A 21,794-nucleotide genomic window follows, 5' to 3' on the forward strand; every position below is an offset into this window, starting at 1 on the left:
CACCGATCCTCTGTGCGGGAATCTCTCCACTTTGCCCTCTGCACCCCTGTGGCTGTGCTCTCCTCCGCAGCTCCAACGCTTCCACTCCTCCGCCACCCACAGTCTCAGCATGCAAAGGGGCTTCCTAGTGTGTGGAAACCTTTCCTCCTTCACAGCTCCCTCCCACTGGTGCAGATCCTGTCCCTATTCTTTTGTCTCTGTTTTTTCTTTTGCCCTACCCAGGTACGTGGGGGAGTTTCTTGCCTTTTGCAAGGTCTGAGGTGTTCTGCCAGTGTTCAGTAGGTGTTCTGTAGGAGTTGTTCCACGTGTTGATGTAATTCTGATGTATCAGTGGGGAGGAAGGTGATATCCACGTCTTACTCTTCTGCCATCTTCCGTAGGTTGATTTTTCATTTTGTTGATTGTTTTTCTTTTTGCTGTTTCCTGTACATTTTTAAATGTAAATAAAGGCTTTCTTTTAAACAAGTGACCACTACATTAACAGTAGTATTACATAAGATTTACATGGATCTTGAGTAAAAGCCCAGTTGATCTTACTCTGATGGTGTGATTATAAAAAATTCTGTTAGAAAAATCATACAAAAATGCATATTCATGTCTCTGTAATTTGGTTGTCAGTGCATTATAGGTAAATAACTTTGTCAAGATACCTAGGCACAATATCCGCATTTCAATACCAGCACCATGTTAAGTGTTTCTTAATACAGGCTTCTAATTTTCAAAATGTAGTGGTCATTTCTAGAATTTGTTCTTCTTGATTAAGTTTCTTTTCTGTCTTTTCGATTGTATTTCCAAATACATCCCTATCTCAGGTTTAAATTAAATTAAAATATTCTCTTTTTTGCTAAAATGGATTTCTGGGATGATATTGTTTACAAGTAACATGTTCTAGTAATTTAAGCTGTGGATGGAATATGATAAATTTAAGCATTCATTTTGATACATGATTGACTTATTTGGATTATGATAAAATTAACCTAACAACATATGGAAAACAGGATCAGAGACCTGCCAATAAATATGATCCTTATAAAACCAGTAGCAGAAAAGCCAGGACTATTTACAATGACTGCCTTGAAAAAGAGGAAGTAATCTCCCCCAGAATGTGGAAATTAGCAAGATGGATAAGGGCAGAATATTTCAAGCTTGAGGTATTTTCTAGTAATCCTCAAATTACACAGTGCCTACTTATGGGACTGCCATTAGGAGTCCAGAAGCAAGACTGAAAGATTATCGTCACTGGGCTCTTAAAAGCAAAATCTGGTCAACAACACTCCATTTAGGTATCTGGCTTTACCTTAACACGAACATTTTCCTAATGTAGAGAAATAACCTGCTTTTTATGAAACTACTAGTCACCTAATTATTGTCCAAAGGGATAAATATGTCACACACACACACACCACACACAATGCATCAGTAGTTGACATACCGGGACTAAGGATATAGCTGTTGTTGTTGTTTTTTAATACTAAGGGTACAGTTTTGTAAGGAATTTTTTTTCTTATTTACTTCACAAAATACTAATGTTACCTATGGCTTATTGGATATGCTACTATTATAGCACATATTACATTTCATCTTACATTACAGTTATTGGTATACATATTTATGTTCTCTACTAGAATGTAAGCAACTGGAAAGCAGTTGTTTTATACCTCATTTTCTGTGTCAAGGTACTTGGATACATTATGCATTCTAAATGTCTATTGACATATGAATGAAGTAGTAGTGTAAAGAGAAGTTTTATTTTTATGTGACTTTTGTTTTCCAGACATGAGAGGAATTTACAGTAAATACACCTTCTTGAGTTTCATTTACCATTTTGTATCAGTGTAACAAACGTGCAGTCTGGATCATTTTAGCTTGTTTAATAGTAGTGAGAGCATCTTGACATACAAAACTGAATCTAAATAGAGTGTCAAATCAAAACACTTCTGAAAAAGAGCAAGACTCAGTTAGTGGGAAGGTCCAAGGCTTAAAGTATCTCTGCTAAGGCTGTCAACATGACAGAATTTTCATGGTTATCTGTTGTGGACAACATTCCCTTCATGTCTCACAAAGTGCTTCTTGAACAAGGGTTGACAAACTATAGCCTATGGTACCAAATCCAACCAGCCATCTGTTTTGTATGGTCTGTGAGCTAAAAATGGATTTTACATTTTCTTACTGGTTAACAGAATCAAAAGGATGCAAGAAAATTGTATACAATTCCAAATTCAATGTTCATAAATATGTTCTTATTGGAACACTGTTGCACTCATTCATTAACATATTTTCTAAGGCTGCTTTTGAGCTAAAGTCAGAGTTAAGTGGTAGCAACAGAGACTGGATGGCCTGCAAAATCCAAAATATTTACCCTGTTTCTTTACAGAGAGTTTGCCTACCCTTGTAAAACATTCATTGCTTTCATGTCCCACAATGCGTTTCTAGAATATCAACAGACATAAAAGTTTTTATTATCTTATATTTTTAGTTTGATTTTACCACAATCCAAATAATACAATGATGCATTAAAGTGGATCTTTAAATTTCTTTAATTCCATCCACTGCTTGGATTACTAGATAATGTTACCTGCTAAACATTACCATTCCAGATATCCACTTTAGTGAATGCGAGAAGGTTGTTTGTAATTGACTAGATTATATGTGGAAATCTCCTCAAATGAGAAATTAAATGAAAGAATTGGTAAAATAGCAATGACTTTTTATACCTATTATAAAATAATTAAGTGAATGATTAAGCAATGGCTAAATAATTAGGAGGCAGTTTCTATCACCTATAAGAAACTATAGTATGCTTAACAATTAGCATTATCACATAAGATGAATGAGGCATGATGAAACTTGTTCAAAATGTAAAATGATAATGTTAACATTAATTGAATACTTACATGTAAGACACTGTTTAATGACTTTATATTTATTGCCTCAATTAATCTTCCACACAACCATATGAAATAGGTGCATATACTTTCCTCATTTTAAACACAAAGAGAAACTGAGAGGTTAAATAATTCACTTGAGGTCATAACACAAAAAAGTTGCAGAACTAGCCTTTGAATTTTGATACTTTAACTCCAGGGTGAATCTGATCATGCTTTTCTATATAGGATGTGGAAGGAAAATGTCCCTGGACACAAGCACACTTGGGTTGGTTATGGAGCCATACTTTTTTTTTTTGCATAAAACAATGAGCATTGTAGGTTTGTTAACATGAGTTGAAGATAAATTCCATTGCTCATAACAATTAACTTTTTCTTCACCGTATTAGCCATTTTGTTAGCATGCTTTTTCATTTCCATTGGTTTTACAAAATAAGTGATGCCTGATATTTTGAGCAAATCAAATACAAACTGTGGTAGACTATGAAAATAATGATTCTTCTAAGGAGAACAAACAATAAATACAAAGTCACACTTTGTCTGCTGTCCATAACAATTAACAATTATTCTCTATGTTTGCAACCAGCAGCATAGAGAATATCAAGAGACAGGAGGAAAACTCGTTTGCATTTGGCACAGCAGCGAGAGAGTATTATTATGTACAAGCTCAGGTCTGACCTTTCAATGATGCCTGCTTAAAATTCATAGATATTGATTAAAGAAACTAATATTTTCAAATTTATATTGGTGCTTTTCAGTCACAGTTCACTTTGAAAATCAACTAGGTATATTTTTATAATCGCATATTATTTTGGATGTTTTGTAGAGAAATGGCAAATTATGAAAAAAAATCATAAACACAGGGCATTTAGTACTGCTGAATCCCAGAAAAATAATCATTGAGTGTAAAAATCAGACACTTCAAGCAAAACATAAATTGCCATGAATATGATGTTTTAGCAGAAGGAATCAAGCTACTTTCCAGACAGGCAGGAGACATAAAGGGAACTGGAAATACTGGGGAGACATTTATATTTAAATAAAAATGATGACAAAAAGTTTTAATTGAGAAAAAATAGTTTTATGTCCTCTTTATTACTTTCTATTAAATGCAGCAGATACTGGATAATGATAAGTCCTCAATAGAAGATTCCAGAGAAACCAGCATGAAAACAGTCTAAACCCAAAATGACTCAAAGTTTTAACACTTCTAAGAATATATGAACATATATATATATATATATATATATATACACACACTGTATATTATACTGCATATATGATATGCAGATTATAACCTACATATTCTTGGTCCTTTTTGAATTATCTAATCTCATTAAAATGGCAACTTCTTGTATCTACTGTGCAGTACTCTCTTCTCAAATGTTAATGCATATTTTAGCCATAATTATTTATAAAATAGGGAAGTAAAATGAACATCTCATGTGATTTGTTTTATTTTAGTACTTAAAGAGTCTATGCTCTTTAATGAAACCTGAGAAAGTCAAAGGTTTGGGCAACAATGTCCAGCAAGAGAAGCAGCTCAAATACAAGATTAGGTGCAGCTTTGGGATCCGTAGTGTTATCTCTCTTCTTTCCAAGTTTTCTCACATAACTCCTTGTAATTTAAGTAGAGAAAGACAAACGAATGGGGATGAAGGATGTAGAGCTAGGTGAAGCTCATACTCAAAATCGCATGAGTGATATACTGTGGCAGAATTTAAGGCTTTCCCTTCTATTTCACCCTGAGACTCTGGAAAGTGTCCACAAAATAAACATCTAAATAAATAAAATAAAATGAGTTCAGATTATTAATTCCCAAGGTGATCAGTATGAGTAGAATTTACTAAGTAGAATTTTCTAAAAATCATTTTATCTTTTAGCTAGATGTTCTAACTATAGTAATAGTCCTCTAAAAGTTTAATTGCCACTTTTTTTCAATGGCAATTCTGTCACTTTAACTTATGTATTTGCTCTGCTAATTAAATTACCATACCTAGCAAACTTTAGTGAGATATAGTCGTTTCCAGAAATAAGTATCAATAATACTCATGGTTTATACCCAGTTATGTAGGCATGATATTTTGGCATGGTTGGTTCCTGATACAACCCTGACATAATCAGCCAGAACATGTTTGAGGCTCAAATTAGAATCGCCTAATTCATGTTGAATTCTGTAGCACTCTGTAATCCCTTCTTAGAATACCTGAATTAATTTTAAAAACCAAATAATTATAAAAGTTCCCCATGTCCCCCCTTTTCTGGCCATGTGCTCTTAGTTTCCATTAAATGAGAAGAATGAACTTATAGCTATTGACAAAAATAATTAAATAGATATTGAACAATTTTTTAAAAATACTTGAGTAAAATCTGAAGGTCATGTATGATATTTAAGCTAGTTAAGATTTATTTAAGCATTTCATGAGTAAAACAAATCATATTTATTTAATTGTACCTTGAGAAGAGGGCATGGTTTTTGAAAGCTTGACCTTTTCTAGGAAGTGTGTGTGTGTGTGTGTGTGTGTGTATGTGTGTGTATGAGAAAGAGAGAGAAAAGAGAGAGAGAGAGAGAGATTGTATGTGTGTGTGTGTGTGTGTGTGTGTGTGTGTGTGTGTGTGTAGGCTGGATACTGTTTTGGGACCTCTGAGATGAAAGTCACAGAGTCATTCCAGAATTTCCATTTAAAGTTGAAAAACTAGAAAACTATGTAAAATATAAAAAAATAAAATCATTGGAGAACATATTATTTAGAATTCAAATTAATATTATAAACAAAAATTATCTTATCTTTTATTACATCTTCTTGATGTACTCAAAGAGATGTGTTTTTGAAGGACAACTTGTACCAAGTCAATGATCTCTTGGTTCCAACATATCAACTAAAGCAAAAAAGCTGGGAAAATGTCTTGAAATCTTTAGTTTATTCTTTTACACACATATTCACTTGGTTATTTTTCAGCAGTGTAGGTATGACCTTGACCTTAATGGCTCTCTTAGTGATCTGAACACTTATTATAAATTCAAGAGCCATTCTTCTTTCTAGGGTGATGGAGGTAGGGAGGAGAAGAGATATTATTGTACTAGATATAATGAGTTTTATTTATTTTGATTGCACACAAAGGTCAAAGCAAGCCTTCTGGGAAATAACACTGTAACAGTGGTAGCATAGATGAGTGATTAAGATGTTTCTCAACATAAATATAATTTACAAATCAAAAAATTAAATAACAGGCTTGAATTCAATAAATAGAGTATGTTCTGATGTCACAGTGTATACCATTCTCACTACTATTAATAAACCATTTCATGTATCCTGTGATTTAAAGCCTTCAGTGTACTTCACTAATGGTACTGCATACATCAGTAAAAAATAAGAAAAACCTTAACAATACTAAAGATGCAAATGGTTTAATCATTAAAAATGTTTAATAGTCCATTAGCTTATAAGTGCTTCTTAGGTACCTTTTCAGAATTAAGCAATCATCATTCAACAAACAAAAGAAATTCTGTTTCTATTTACCTATAAATTAATATATGTGATTTAGTGTAAAATTAAAAAAATACATATACATGTTCAAATTCTAACTTTTGCAAATAACTTTAAATTATATTTTAACAGTATGTGATGACCAAGCTATTTAAGAATGACTTAATCAGATATCCTCTACTGTTTTACTTTAATAGAACCTTAGAAAGACTATCAGTTTATTCATTCAAAATGAAAGACAATGAAACACTACTTATTAATTTTGCCAAATATATCCCCCACATATAAGCCTTTTCCACACTTTTTGGCAGATTGATATTTTAGCTAAACAATGACTAGAATTCTCATGCACCTGTAAAAATCTATGCTATGCTGGAAGGATAAAAGGAAATAATTTTATGCAAGGGGAAATAACTATTATTTAAACTTGACTGGAAGCAATAACAGATGTTTCATGAATTTTCATGTTTTTGCCAGTATTTTCTTCTCTTTTTTTTTTTTTTTTTTTTTTTTTGCGGTACACGGGCCTCTCACTGTTGTGGCCTCTCCCGTTGCAGAGCACAGGCTCTGGACGCGCAGACTCAGTGGCCATGGCTCACAGGTCCAGCTGCTCCACGGCATGTGGGATCTTCCCGGACCGGGGCACGAACCCATGTCCCCTGCATTGGCAGGCGGACTCTCAACCACTGCACCACCAGGGAAGCCCCCTTTCTTCCCATTTCAATGGCAAAGAACTTTGAGTACCACCAGCAATTTTTATCCATTTATTTTTACAAGCCTCTTTCAACACAAAAGTAAAAAAAATTCTGTGATAGTCAGACCCTTACTAGATGTATAGCTGTCAACAGAAGACTAACTAAATTATCTAGAGGGAAGAAAGGGGATTTTAAGACTTTTTGGGCTTGAAGAAGAAAAAGTTGCAGGATAACTTTAAAGGTTATCCTAAATGTTTTACATAGATATATTTATCACCAGTTTTATATTGCTGAGAGGAAAATAAGCAAATAGGGCCTAATTGTTTTAGTATATTTGTTGGTTAGCTTACAGAGAAACTGTCAGTGTTATTTGAATTATCTCCTCATCTTTGAATAAAGTTGCAACATTGATCTACTTAAGAATAACAGCATAAATATGATCTCATTCAGTTCTTGATTACCCATACTACTTATGGGCAGAAGCCAAAAGAGTAGATGATTCCTTGACCAGAGATAGTCATTGTGTTGTTCTTGAACTCCTGAGTGTATGGAGAAGCCCCTGTGTGGTGACAGACAATTTACAAAGCAAAACATCTATTCTCAAAATGACTGAATATTTTAGATATTTTCTGCAAATAGTAGAATGAATAAGATGATTTAACTATTTTTTATGGCAAAAAAGGTATGTAAAATGTCCTAGTTTATGTCTTTGATGTGGCAGTTATCTGATGTGAAGTGTAAAAATTATTGCATGTAGTTATTTGTAAGAAATTCTGTAAACAGGCTAACATAGGCACTTTTAGACATCAGCTGTAATGATGATTGCACACCCATAAATTTATCTAAAGGAAGTAGCTGAATATGCTATTAAGAGAAGAGCACGGTTAAAGTCCAAGATTTAGGAAATTTGGCTTATAGTTACAGTTTTGCCACTAATTAGCTATAGTTATTCTATGTTTTAACCTTTTCTCACACTTGTCTATTTCTTTAAAAGTCCTTTCTAACCAAAATCCTAAGATATTTATAAATGTGCAATTTTTATAAACTTCAGTCAAATGAAACGGGATAAAAAATTCAGAGCATAAATTTCCTTTTTCTTCATATATATAGTAGTTATGAAAATAATTATAGCATATATACTTGCTTTGATCACATGTGGCAAGTTCAAATGTATGTGCTTTTATTTCTTTAATATAGAAATAAAAATCATCTCAATCTTGATACATTAGCAAGATGTACACTAATTGCTATCAAACTTGCTTTATCCTTAAGCAAGACAAGTTATTTAGATCAGCCAGGGCTTCCCTGGTGGCACAGTGGTTGAGAGTCCGCCTGCCAATGCAGGGGACACGGGTTCGTGTCCCAGTCTGGGAAGATCCCACGTGCCGCGGAGCGGCTGGGCATGTGAGCCTTGGCCGCTGAGCCTGCGCGTCCAGAGCCTGTGCTCCGCAACGGGAGAGGCCATAACAGTGAGAGGCCCGCATGCCGCAAAAAAATAAATAAATAAAAAATAAGTATCTATAGTATATATAGCATTATATTAGTAATCGTTGTCCAACCTTCAAAATACCTCACCTGAGAGTTGACGGACCACAATGATGGTAAAGTGTCATTGGTTATTTTGTTTCTGAGTTGAAAAATTAACAATAATGAACATTTTCCATGTGGTTGAAATTTGTTGCTATTCTTGGATTAAACTTTCTATGTTTGCATTTCAACACGTCTTGAGTCATTAACCCGACTTCCATCTTAATTATCCTGGGTAGCTTCTATATTAAACACTAGGAGAGCTGAACTGAGTTGCTACCTTGTAACTGCTTTTAAAACTTTTATTGTGAGGGTGTGCTTTTCCATTCCAACTGGAAACTCCATAAGGGTAAGATATATGTTTTTATTCCTTTGTCATCCTTTCACAGAACTTAATAAAGTTCATTACACATGGAAGAATGAAAGGCTAAATTAATGCTGCTGACTATTTTTAAAGCATTTTCTTGGTCAATATTTGAGAACTTAATGTAAATCATAGATTCAAGTGTATTTACTATTCTGTATATAAAGTACAATCAATTATTATGCTTTATAACCTATTATACTTTATATGAGACCTTGCTGTTTTATTTATTGCATGTTTACAAATATATCAAGTATTAGGATCCTGTAGGAATCCTGACAAATTAGGCTTGCAGGAGCTGACGAAGTGTTTTTTAAAGTTTGGTTCAGAAGTTTGTTAAAAATTCAGATTCCTAAATCTCACCTCAAAACTAATAAGTTAAATTCTCTGGTAGTGGATACTGAGTAACTACATTTTTAACAAGCTCCCCAGATTATTTTTGGGCACAGTGAAGTCCAAGATCCTATTTGCACTAACAAGAAAGAGAATTGCCCCAGGTATAGCTCATTAAACTAGCATCTCTGAAAATTATCTGCCTCCCACACTCCATTACAACCAACATAATACTGGAAGTCCTAGCCAGAGCATTTAAGAAGATAAATAAAAGTTATCCCAATCAGAAAGGAAGAAGAAAAATTATCTGTGTTTGCAGACAACATGCTCTTATATGTAGATAACCCTAAAGACTCCTCAAAAAAGCTGGTAGAACTAATCAACAAATTCAGTAAAGTTGCAGGATACAAAATAAACATTTAAAATCCTTTCTGTTTCTACACCAACAACGACCTACCTAAAAAGGAAATTAAGAAAACTATTCCATTTACAAAAGTGTCAAGAAGAATAAAACACTTAGGAATAATGAAATTGAACCTTATGGCATATACAAAAATCAACTCACAATGGATTAAAGATTTTAATGAAAACCTGAAACCATAAAACTCCTAGCAGAAAACATGGGGAAAAAGCTTCAAGACATTGGTCTTGGCAATAATTTCTTGGATATAATACCAAAGCACAAGCAACAAAAATGAAAATAGACTAGTGGGAATACACCAAACTAAAAGTACATAAAATAGCAAAGGAAACAATCAATACTCAAAAGGAAAATAACAAAGGAAACAATCAATACTCAAAAGGCAACCTATGGAATGGAAGAAAATATTTATAAACCATCTGTCTGATAAGGGTTAATATCTAAAATATGTAAGGGACTCACACAAGTCAATAGCAAAGAAACAAATAATCTGATTTAAAAATGGGCAAAGAAATAGACACTTCTTCAAAGAAGACATACAAATGGCCAACAGGTATATAAAAAGGTGCTCAACATCACTAATCATCAGGGAAATACAAATCAAACCCACAGTGAGATATCATCTCAAATCTGTTAAAAATACTATTATAAACACAACAACAACAAAAAAACAAATGATAACAAGTGCTGGCGAGGATGTGGAGAAATCAGAACCTTTGTTATATGTTGATGGGAATGTAAAATGGTGCAGCTGCGAAGGAAATCAGTTTGGAACATCCCCAAAAACTTAAAAATAGAACTACCACAGGATTCAGCAATCACACTTCTTGATATATATCATTAAAAAAATTGAAATCAGTTTCTTGAGGAGATATTTTCACTGCCATGTTCATTGCATCATTAGTCACAGTATCCAAGACATGGAAACAGCCTAAGTTTCCATTAACAGATGGATGCATAAAGACAATGTGGTATATACATACAATAGAGTATTATTCGCCTTAGAGAAATCCTGCCTTATATGACAACATCGGTGAACCTGGAGGGCATCATGCTAAGTGAAATAAGCCAGTCACAGAAGGACAAAAGCTGTATTATTTCATTTATATAAAGTACATAAAATAATCCAACTCATAAAAACAGAGAGTAGAATGGTGGTTTCCGGTGACTGGGGGGGAGTGGGAAATGGAGAGTTGTTGTTGAATGGATGGAGTTTCAATTATACAACTTGAATAGGTTCTAGAGATCTGCTCTACAACTTTGTGTCTATACTCTATTGTGTACTTAAAATTTTGTTGAGAGGATAGAACTCAATTTAAGTATTCTTGCCACAATAAAACTAAAGCTAAAAAGATATTTTTGAAAATTAAAAATCACTTATTCAAATGTTTAGTGAACTGCTCAGAGTCCTGGAATACCATTCAACTAGACCTTGAAAAAAAAAAAAGCATCATACTTTTTAAAATCTAAACATCCTAAATGGATATTCCACATGTCAAGTCCTATATTTTCTATTTTTTCTCACCACATTTTTTTCCCTTAAAGCATTATATATATTAACATGCTTTCTTTGCTACCATTCATTACTTTGTTTTTCCTGTGTAATGGAATGTTGGAGAATCTGAGGAAAGCAAGTGGAACTTCTCCCTAAAATTACTCACAGACACAAAATATTTTTCTTTTTTTCGGTACGCGGGCCTCTCACTGTTGTGGCCTCTTCCGTTGTGGAGCACAGGCTCCAGACGCGCAGGCTCAGCGGCCATGGCTCACGGGCCCAGCCGCTCCGCGGCATGTGGGATCTTCCCAGACCGGGGCATGAACCCATGTCCCCTGCATCGGCAGGCGGACTCTCAACCACTGCACCACCAGGGAAGCCCGTAGACACAAAATATTTGAATAACTTCTTGGACGTTAAAAAACCCAGACCTCTAAGATAAAGTCCAGATAGTCCTTATCTGTCTTTTAAGATCTTCCATGATCTATGCCTGACCTTCCTTTTTTGCTTAACTTTGTACTATTCTCCAATGTATATCATTCACTTCAGCCAAACTGAAATCTGTCATTTGAGCACACCTTAAATTTCTATGTTTCAGTGCCTTTTTCAAGGTACTGTGTTTGTCCTCCTACCTAGAATTCATTCTTCCCCATATCTGTATCAAAACGCTATCCATCCTTAAAATTGGTCTCAAATCATGCTCCTCCATGAAACATTCTAAGATTGCTCTGGTCAGAAGAATTATTTCTTGTCTTTGAATGCCTAGCAGTTTCAATGACCAAGCAACTTAAACTGTTTTTGCAATACACTCTTTTTTTTATTGCCATAAACCTTCCAAGTAGATGCACTTTAGCTCCCCAACAGTATTTTAAGTCTCAAGTGGGAATCAACATCTATTATCTATCTTTCATCTTTAAAGTGCCTAAGAAAACATAATGCATACAATTGGAATTCAATAAACACTTGTTGAATGGCAGAAACAAATGAACATCAACATCTTATTTAAGCAATTGGCTTGTTGAATGTTACAACAGAATTCAGACTAAATTAAAGAGTCGCCTAAAGTGTTATGTGACAGTCTGTTACACATGCAATTGTTTATTAGTATTGTTATAGATAATGCAATCAACATTAGCCAGAAAAGGACATCTAAATGCCACTGTGGTGAAGCAATCTAGTTATACAGGGAAAATGTGGACAAAAGACTTAACAGTTAGTTTCTATTGAGTGAGCTGAAAGTGAAATAACCAAGAACCCATCACATGTTAAAGACCTGCCAAAAACACTTGTAAGGTGTATAGTATGGCTCCTGAAGAAGCAATAGCAATACACAGTGTGTAAGAAGGGCAACAAGTTTACATTCTGTACAATAGCATTTGAAAGCATGAAAAGGACAAGCCACTTCGACTAACAGTAACAGATTAAGAAAAGTTAACCAGGAGTAAAAAAGCATTCACTTCTGATAGTTTCAATAAACATAATTGCTAGTATTGCTCTCCTCCAGTGCAAATGCTAGTGATATGTAAGTATTATATCTATATATTGATTTGGGAAATAATTATTTTACAATGTTTTCAGAGTAAAAACATATGTTGAATAAAATTTCAGTAATACTTTTTCCATCCTAAAACATCAGATAATGAAAACTATTTGATTTTGATTTTCTCACTTTTAGTTACATTCTCTTAGATAGTTATTTTTAAGTCTATTTACAAAATCTTATTTCTCAACCACTGGGATACATATTGTCCATTCTCTTTAGTGAAATTGTAATCTTAATGGAATGGAATCACCATGAATAAAATATACTCAATGGCTGTATTTTTCATTTTAGCATGGAGTAATACAGATTTTTATATAAAGAAGCTTGTTTTATATGTGCCATTGTTTCCTCCTAAGAGATAAACCACAGACAGTAATATGAAGAAATAGAAAAAATGTGGCAGGCCATATTTTCATTTGAAAGCTCCAATAAATATATACCACTTCATTAGTAACCATGGTGTTCTGGAGTGATTAAATAAAAATGAGTTTATTTATACCCAACTATGACTTTATTAATTGCTATGCCCTTAAAAGTTGGTCCAAGCCAAATGATAGAATCAATATCATGGGGATAAGAATTGAAATTGCATGTAATGTTTAGTTGTTAACAGAACTTTAACTGGTTTCCCTAAGATTGCCCTTAGGATAAAATCTTGTTGCTAATGTATAAGATTTTTGCATGGAGGAGATAACAGCCCACTAATTTTTTTTTCAGCCCACTGATTTTGATTTGGTATCCTTCTATTCAGCTGCCAAAGAACAAAAATAAACAAAACTAACAAATAACAACATGTACTCAATTCTTAAAATTGGGTGGTCTTCCAGCATTGATTTACTAAATCTATTTACTAAGATAGTCTTTGCTAAAATATTGTACATTTTTAAAGAAAAATTGTGATAGTGTAATGATAGTATAGGGAGTTCCTATAAACCCCACATCCAATTTTCCCTATTATCAATATCTTACACTAGTCTGGCACATTTGTTACCATTAATTGACCAGTTTTGATACATCATTATTAATTAAAGTCCATTCTTTATTCAGATGTCCTCAGTTTTTACCTAAAGTCCTTTTTCTTTTCCATATCACATTTATTCATCATGTATTCTTAGGCACTTCTTGGTTGTGACAGTTTCTCAGATTTTCATTGTTTTTGATGACATTTACAGCTTGAAGATTAAACACCAAGCATTTTGAAAAATGTCCTCCTATTTGGATTTGTCTGATGTTTTTCTCATGATTAGATTGGGATGGGGACGATGGGTTTTATGGAGGTAGAAGACAGAAGTAAAGTGCCATTCTCATCACACCATACCAAGTATATATACTGTCAACACTGCTGAGCAGTTTTGATGTTAACCTTGATTACCTGGCTGAGAGTATTCTTCATGTTTCTCCACTGTAAATGTACTCTTCCCCCACCACGCTTCCATGCTATACTCACTCTCCGAAAAGAAGTCACTATGTGCAACCCACACTTAAGGTACAGTGTTCAGCTCCACCTCCTTGAGGACAGAGTATGTACATAAATTATTTGGAATTCTTCTGCACCAGAGATTTGTTTTTTCTGTCTTATTTATTTAAACATTGATTTATATCAATACAGACTTAAATTTTTATTTTTTACTTAGGTTTATAATACTTTTTTTTGTTTGTTTGCTAATATTGTTCCAGCTTTGGCCATTAGGAGCTTTTTCAGTTGGCTTCTGTGTCCCTTTGACATACCCCCATGATTACTTTTTTGAGGACTTTCTACTTTATGGCACAAGATATTCCAGATTCATCTTGCAGAATACTGACTTATGTTTCTTTATTAAGGATCCAGTGTTCCCCAGTCCTCCACCTCAATTTTAGTTTTTCATCTCCTTCAAATATAAGAATTTCACACTGATATACATATACACATACACACATATACATGTATACATATGTGTGTATGTATGTGCATGTGTGTATATATATAGCATTGAAACTATTTTTACTTACAAGGTCATAGGAAAGAAATCAAAAAGATTAGTATTAAGGGGCAGATGTCTTACAAAAATCAGAAAGGAGATATACAAGTTTAAAAAATAAATTTTAATGTACTAAGTGATTGAATATTTAAGCAATGTGTAACAGGTCAATGCAATTAATATGCTGCTCCTGAAGTCACATATTAAGTAGTACCACATACTTTAAGTTCTTTATTTATATTTCCAAATGCAGAAGAAAAATGATTCTTGTCTTTCAAATACCAGAAATAACTATAGGTGCTTAATCATAATACTTAAAGAAACATGACCCTAACATATTGCCAGATGCCTAGATGGAAAGGAGTCCCAATTTTCTCAAATATTAAATATATTTTAATTAATGTTAGCTTAAATATATATGCAATGTTAAGAATGAGTCGTTAGGACCATGGTACCTCACTCTCAGGAAAGAGGCTGTAAGTAGCAAGGATTTAAAATCAACCAACATAAGTTCATTAGGAATTAGGAATGTTAGGAATCATTGCATTAAGTTTAAATTATGTGTTAAAATATTCTAAATTTAGTAAAGCAATTGAATAACTTATGTAGTTTTATATGGTACATTTTAACCCATCGACAAAAGGATTTAACCTTAAATTTTCTATAAACAACAATAAACCTGTAATTAGCTCCTTATTCTTTCCTTTGAAGTAACAGTTTCTACTGAATAATGCAGTGTGAAATTAAGTAACACAGGCCTAGTTCTGAACTTTAGAAGGCCACATTATTTTTGCCTTGTAAGAAGATAAGCAAAAACCACAACAGATATCCAACAAAATAATACCCAGAGAAAGATGTGAATGTTACCTTTACATTCAAAAATTTTCCTTGGGAACATGCGAAAATATATGTAAAATATTTAGTGCCTGGAACATGGTAAAGGTTTACAAAAGGTACTTATTATTTTTAACGTTGTATTATTACTGTTACTTTTCCAAAATCATCTGCTACCACTTTCCAAAATCATCTGCTACCACTCTCCCCTTTAAAAACCCTACTCCAGCTGCACTAGCCTCCTTGTGTTTAAACATATCAAGCACACTCCCATCTCAGGGCTCTTGAAATTGCTGTTCTGTCTTCCTGGAAAGTGCTCCCTGTAAATAACCAGGTACCTTACTTCCTACTTTATGAGAAAAGATATTACAATAAACTTCATTATTTAAGATTTCTCTTATGCATAAATATTTCCCAAGCATATTCCATATCACAGATGGATCTGTGTTGAGGATGAAGACGCACAATACATTTGGCCTTATCTGAATTGTTTTGTTAAGAAAGCAAATACACCATCATGTGTCCATTTTCACAAAGGACACAGGGGCCACTGTACATGAGGCATATGGTCTGCTGGCTGCATAGCCAGAACCTCAGAGGACAAAATGACACCATGGTTAACAGGATGGCTGGAAAGTCTCCTCTGTGACCATGGAATATGCATGTGATCTTAAAGTCACTATAGTAAACAACAAGTCTGGACATATTTTTGAATTCACCAGTTAAGGGTGTTTGGAACATTAATCAATGGACTGTGTGGGGACATGTGGCATTGATGTAAATAGAAAAAATATGGATGGAGGTTAGGGGCTCCCCTGTAGCACAGCAGCAGTAACCTCTCATTTGTTTGAATTTTTGAGTCAGACACCCTCATGGCTGTCTCTTCATTTAGATGGCTTCACTTCATTTAGATCTCTGCTCAAATGTTACCTCATCAGAAAGGCCTTCCCTATCTGAAGGAGTATCCCTTCTTCACTCTATTCCCTCTAATTATTTTTTCTTCATAGTACTTACAACCATTTAAGTACTACATTTTGGTTTATTTTTATTATCTCTCTCTCCCCATTAGAATGTATACTCTATGAAAACAGGTTCTCTGTTTTGATCCTGTTTTATCCCCAGTGCCTAGAAGTGTGCCTGACACCCAATGGTGCTCAATATTTGTGGAATGAATTATTAATTAATTCTAGGTCTTATTCATCCAATCCCCCCTTCTTCGGGATATCAAAGTATATAGTGCCAGCTGCTCTTTTTTTTTTTTTTCTAGGCAAGCTCACTTGAAAACTGAAAAGGTCTCAAATGGAGGGAATTTGGAGTCTTGTCTAACACTGCAATACTGGAAAAGATACACAAAATCATATATCATACAATTAGTAATTTATGCAAAAACCAAAAGCCCCAACAGGTAGTATGAGGGTATTATCCCCATTCCTGCTAATTCCTTAAAACTAAACACCCCTGTGAATCTCCAGCTTTGCACTGGGGCATGTTGTTCTGGGCCCATACACATATCATCAGCATTTTATTTAATGTTCTCAAGCGCAATGAGGAGATAACCGCATTTGTCTTGGCAAATGCAGTTTACCACTTTATACACCTGGGTACTTAGGCATCATCTCTTTATGAGCAGTTAAAATATATATTATATATATATATACATATATATATAATCTTATAACTAAATATTCTGTAATATAAAGGCATAATCATAATACACTTAAAATATTCTGATTTTTGGAATTCTAGGGATGAAATAAAGAAAATAAAGGACATTGAGCAAGGTCATTATGGGGAAGCAAAGATGCAGAGTTCGTAGATAACTAGGACAAAAAGAAAATGATAATTGAGCCCAGGCATACTGATATGTGCATACTCACGGTGTGGGATCGTGATACAGAGTTGCTCATAAATGAAGTACATACTATACTTCAATTACATAGGAATGTATTGAGGTTTTTAAATTCCACAAAAACATATTAATATAACTTAATACCTTGGCTTTACTATCTGTTTTAGTAGTAATGGTAGTTTATTCAACTATATTACATGTTAGTAATTTAGTCCATTCTCTATTAATCCCCTGCAATATTTGTAGGAAGCAGGATGGCTTAAAGACCTTTATTTTGCCCCAAGTGTTAGAGCCCATCTTGTGTTCTCCACATTGACTGCCATTTTTGTTTGTTTGTTTGTTTTTTAACCACAAGACTTCCATTGAGGGGATAACAGGTTGCTGCCAACTTCGCAGGATTTTTTTCTCCTGCTTCTCAATTTTGTTGAAAAAGAGAGGCATTAGGAAAATGGGGCATAAAAGAGTTCCTTATCAAACTCTCTTTACCCAAGATGAAACAATTCAGAATGGGTAATGATAGATTAATAAACCATCATATTTCAATTAATAAGGTCCTCAATTTACCCCTTCTCTTCTGCTTAAAATATCCTTGGCACATCTATAAAACCACTTCCTGTATTTATTTTAAGAAAATATTAACTTTCCACTGTAACCATATGATATTTAAGAGAAAATTTTTTAGAACATGAACACTATCAAGAATAAAATAAAAAGAAAAATATATTAAAAAATATTACTTGGTGACAATTTATATTCGACATTTTATCTGGCATTTTCATTTAGCAACTAATTTATTGTAAATATATTCTCATGCTGGAAAATCAGTTTAGGGATCCTCAAAGAATTTTGTCAGGAAGTCACAGTGGATAATTTAAATTATTCTACAACAGAGTCAAATGTGCTTAATATTAACTTCCAAATTCAGCAGTTTTTAAAATTGTTGTCCATGGTGAGGGGAAATAATTTGAAAACCTGCTGAATCTAAAGCATAGATTATATATTACTTTGAAATCCAAGTATTTGTACTAAATACAACCTGCAATCCCAAAAGTTATACAGTATTTTCTGGAGTAATCACAAAAATATTTAGGAAAATTCTTACATACACATTTTATTTCTTAAGACATCTGTATCACAATCTATTATTATACTTAAATTCATTTCAAAACATCATTTCATTATTTACATTTCATACAGAAAGACTGAGTTCGTATAAAGGTATCATTTTGCACAGTTGCTTTGTCTTTTGCCATAATGTTGTTATGCTGTTTTTTCTATTGATTATGTTTTAAAATTATGGAAGCAAGGAACTGTCAGGTAGATATATTGCAAAAACATATCTAGAAGCAAATTTGCCAGTCCTTCTCCTCTAAACTTATGTAGAGACACAGTATACCAAATACCCAGATTTCTAAATAAGTTAGCATACCTTCATGTTGAACTGCTATAAAATTTAAGACATTTCAAAAATACCTTTTTCTGTAGCTCTTTTACACTTTAATTACATTACCAAAATTAATTGTGTTAATTGTGTCTACAACATGTTGGGGAAATAAAATCTGATAATGAAACAAGAAAAAAAAAAGTAAAGATCTACTAGATTAAGTTATGTTAGACAATATTAGAGGAAGGAACATAATTTCCTTCCACTCAAATAATTCTGGTGGACAGAAAAATAAAGTCAAATATTTTATGAGCTATACTTAAACTATACTTTATTATCACTTCTTATTCAATTTTAATATTCTGAAACACATGACATGTTCCATTTCCTACTTTAAGATCTCACTGCTGTAAGCAACATTTCATTACTTGCTTTATGCAAAATATTTTCATAATTGCAAGCTAGCTATGAAACTAACACAACTTGAAAGAAATCTCAAATGCCAAAGGAAACTGTTCTGTACTCTCACATAAAGATAACATTTATCAAGCGTCAGTATAGCAACCACGTACTAAGGAATAGATAAGGATGTGCTGAGCAGTCAGAGCTTTTATTTTGTCAGAGTTGGCCTGACAAAGTCAGAAAGAGTTCTGTATAATTCATCACACTTGTACAAAAAATCATAACTATTTGAACATTCAAGCCATAGAGGATATATACAGAAAATTAGCAATTATAATAAACATCTCTTAGAACTGAAACAGTATTCTTAATGGAATTGGAATGGAATAGGAAAAGTAAACTCACAACTGTAAAGCATATATCCCATTAATTATCAAAATGAATGTATTATTACTATTTTCCTTTATAGACCTAGAGGAGGGGGTTACTTGGAGACCCTGATTGGCTGCATACAAATTCAGAGATTATTATAACACTTTTATTTAAACATTAAATGAGAGTTTTAGAGGATAAGTTAACCTAAGCTATGACTTTGTTGTTATGTTTTCGAAAACTCCTACCTTGCTGTTGAATCTTCTGTATTGTCATCAGCCATCATCTCCAAATCTTGTGAGTGTTTCTCACAAGCTTCTTTGAACAAATTCTCCTCTGGAACTGCTTTAGGAGTATCTTCATTTGCTCGAAGATGTTCTATCAGGTTTTGTGGGTGCCAATTCTGAAGGGCTCTTTGATGGGAAGGGGCCGATCCTGGCACTGGTGTCAGTATGTTGTGGTGGACAGGACTATTGCTTTTCTTCAGTCCATTTCTGTCCCGAGAGTGGTTCTTCAACCTGCCCTGAACCGGGGTCCCTCTATGCTCATATCCTTCCTGCTGAAGGCAGTTTCCAGTGTTGGGCGAACCTTGAGAAGGATGACTAAACCACCTCCAGCGTAGTCTTAGGATCTGTTTCACATCAAACTCTTTCTTGCCAGACACTGACATCGTTGCAGGAGGAAAGACAAAAGCCTTCTCTCACAGAAAGGAAACAGCCTTTGTTATCTCTTGTTTCTCTGCCTCTTCTGTAGGACTAACAAAAGCATAAGTGCCGAGAGCAGTCTTTCTTGCTCTCCCCTCCCCCGCTGTCTGTGGTATACTGTGAATACTTCTAGCTTTCCAGCTGAAGCAGAAAGCTGCAGCTAACAGTGTAGGTGGGAACCCATACAGACAGGATGATGAGGTCAGACCTTAAACAAGTAAATCAGCTTAGCACAGGAAAGCAGCTACCACAACACACTCCAGCTGCTAGATTTGCACACTCCCAACCCTCCTGCCTGGACTTGCAAATATCTAACCCAGCTCCTTCCTAACTGAAGTACAGTAGCTTCAGCCTTTAAATCCAAGCAAGTGAGCAAAAGCAAAGTGTTTAAATTCACTTCCTTCTAGATCCCACTCACCCCATCCCCTGCCAGATTTCATTTCCTGGCAACCCACTTTTAAAATGTGCCACTTTGTCCTAGGAGAATTTGTAACAGGGAATTCATTATGATCTATTTTGGGGTTCTTATGGAAAATTTGATGGTGGTTCATTAAGGGAAAACATCTTGTCATCTGTCCCCTCATGCACGTTTGTAGTTATTTTTATAAAATAACTGAAAATATGAGTGTCTTTATAGAAATATTTGCTTGAAAACTTGAACAATTCCAGAAACATAAGAAACTGTTGCTTACCCATGACTAAAAACACACACTCCACTAGGGAATGTAGTAACAGTATTTTAAGTCTACAGCTGAAGGAAGAGAGCAGTGTTTTTCTAAGCTCATTAGGTTAGAAGACATGTCTTCTCTCAGGAACCAAAACTTGAAAACGAATACTTCATCCTGGCTCCATGCCAGTATAAACACTTCCTTATCATGCTCTTTACTTTCACAGGCAGTGTTAAAGGTCTATTTTCTTTGTTCAAAAGTCCCTATGAGAGGATGCAAAAGCATGTTTTGAAGTAACTCCAAATTGTCACATAACTCAGCAATAACTGTGCACAAAGTACTTTGAGGTATGAATCAGAATCACTACTGTGTACAGGGATAAATGTTTCTATAACAGTATTGTATCAGGAATGTATTCACCAATGCCATTTTGAAATTTAGTTTGAACTTTATAACTTCCATGTCATGCATACATGTGATAAGGGGGAATTGTACCATTGGATCCTTAGAAAGAATATTGAAATTGTAAGGCTTTGATTTTAGTTCTGGCTTTACAGTCAATGAGCTGTATGATCTTGGACAAGTCATTTTACTTCTTTACATCAGTTATGAAGAACTGATATGGAGGCTGAACAAATTTCCAAGTTTATACTTGCAATGGATTTTAAAAAATTTGGAAATAGAGAATAAAATGAATATCTTTTTGTAAGTTTTGGTAGATATTTTACCTATTTTTTACCTATATTTACCTATTTTATCTATAAATCTAATTATACCTTTTCCTTTCCCCTCTTGTTTTTGTAGGTGTAATGGGAAATTTATGTGTCAACTTAAATAGCCTACAGGGTACCCAGATATTTAGTCAAACATTG

The 21,794-nt window shown here is 33.9% G+C and overlaps 1 protein-coding gene across 6 annotated transcripts in view; it reads right to left on the reverse strand.

The window, feature by feature from the left end:
* The window catches only part of KLHL4 (kelch like family member 4), a 115,022-nt gene extending 94,419 nt beyond the window's left edge, over window positions 1-20,603 (reverse strand). For 5 of the 6 annotated variants that reach the window (XR_010939782.1, XM_067722515.1, XM_067722512.1 and 2 more), the window contains exon 1: window positions 19,799-20,601. Coding sequence is in view for 5 of the 6 variants with exons in the window: in XM_067722515.1 (XP_067578616.1) it covers window positions 19,799-20,220 (422 nt within the window). In the remaining variant the exon portion in view is untranslated. Of the gene's footprint in view, window positions 1-19,798 lie in introns of all 6 variants that reach the window. The other variant, XM_067722516.1, reaches the window with a different exon arrangement.
* Window positions 20,604-21,794: the final 1,191 nt, after the last annotated feature.

Source organism: Pseudorca crassidens, chromosome X (assembly GCF_039906515.1).
Source record: "Pseudorca crassidens isolate mPseCra1 chromosome X, mPseCra1.hap1, whole genome shotgun sequence".
NCBI classification, from domain to species: domain Eukaryota; kingdom Metazoa; phylum Chordata; class Mammalia; order Artiodactyla; family Delphinidae; genus Pseudorca; species Pseudorca crassidens.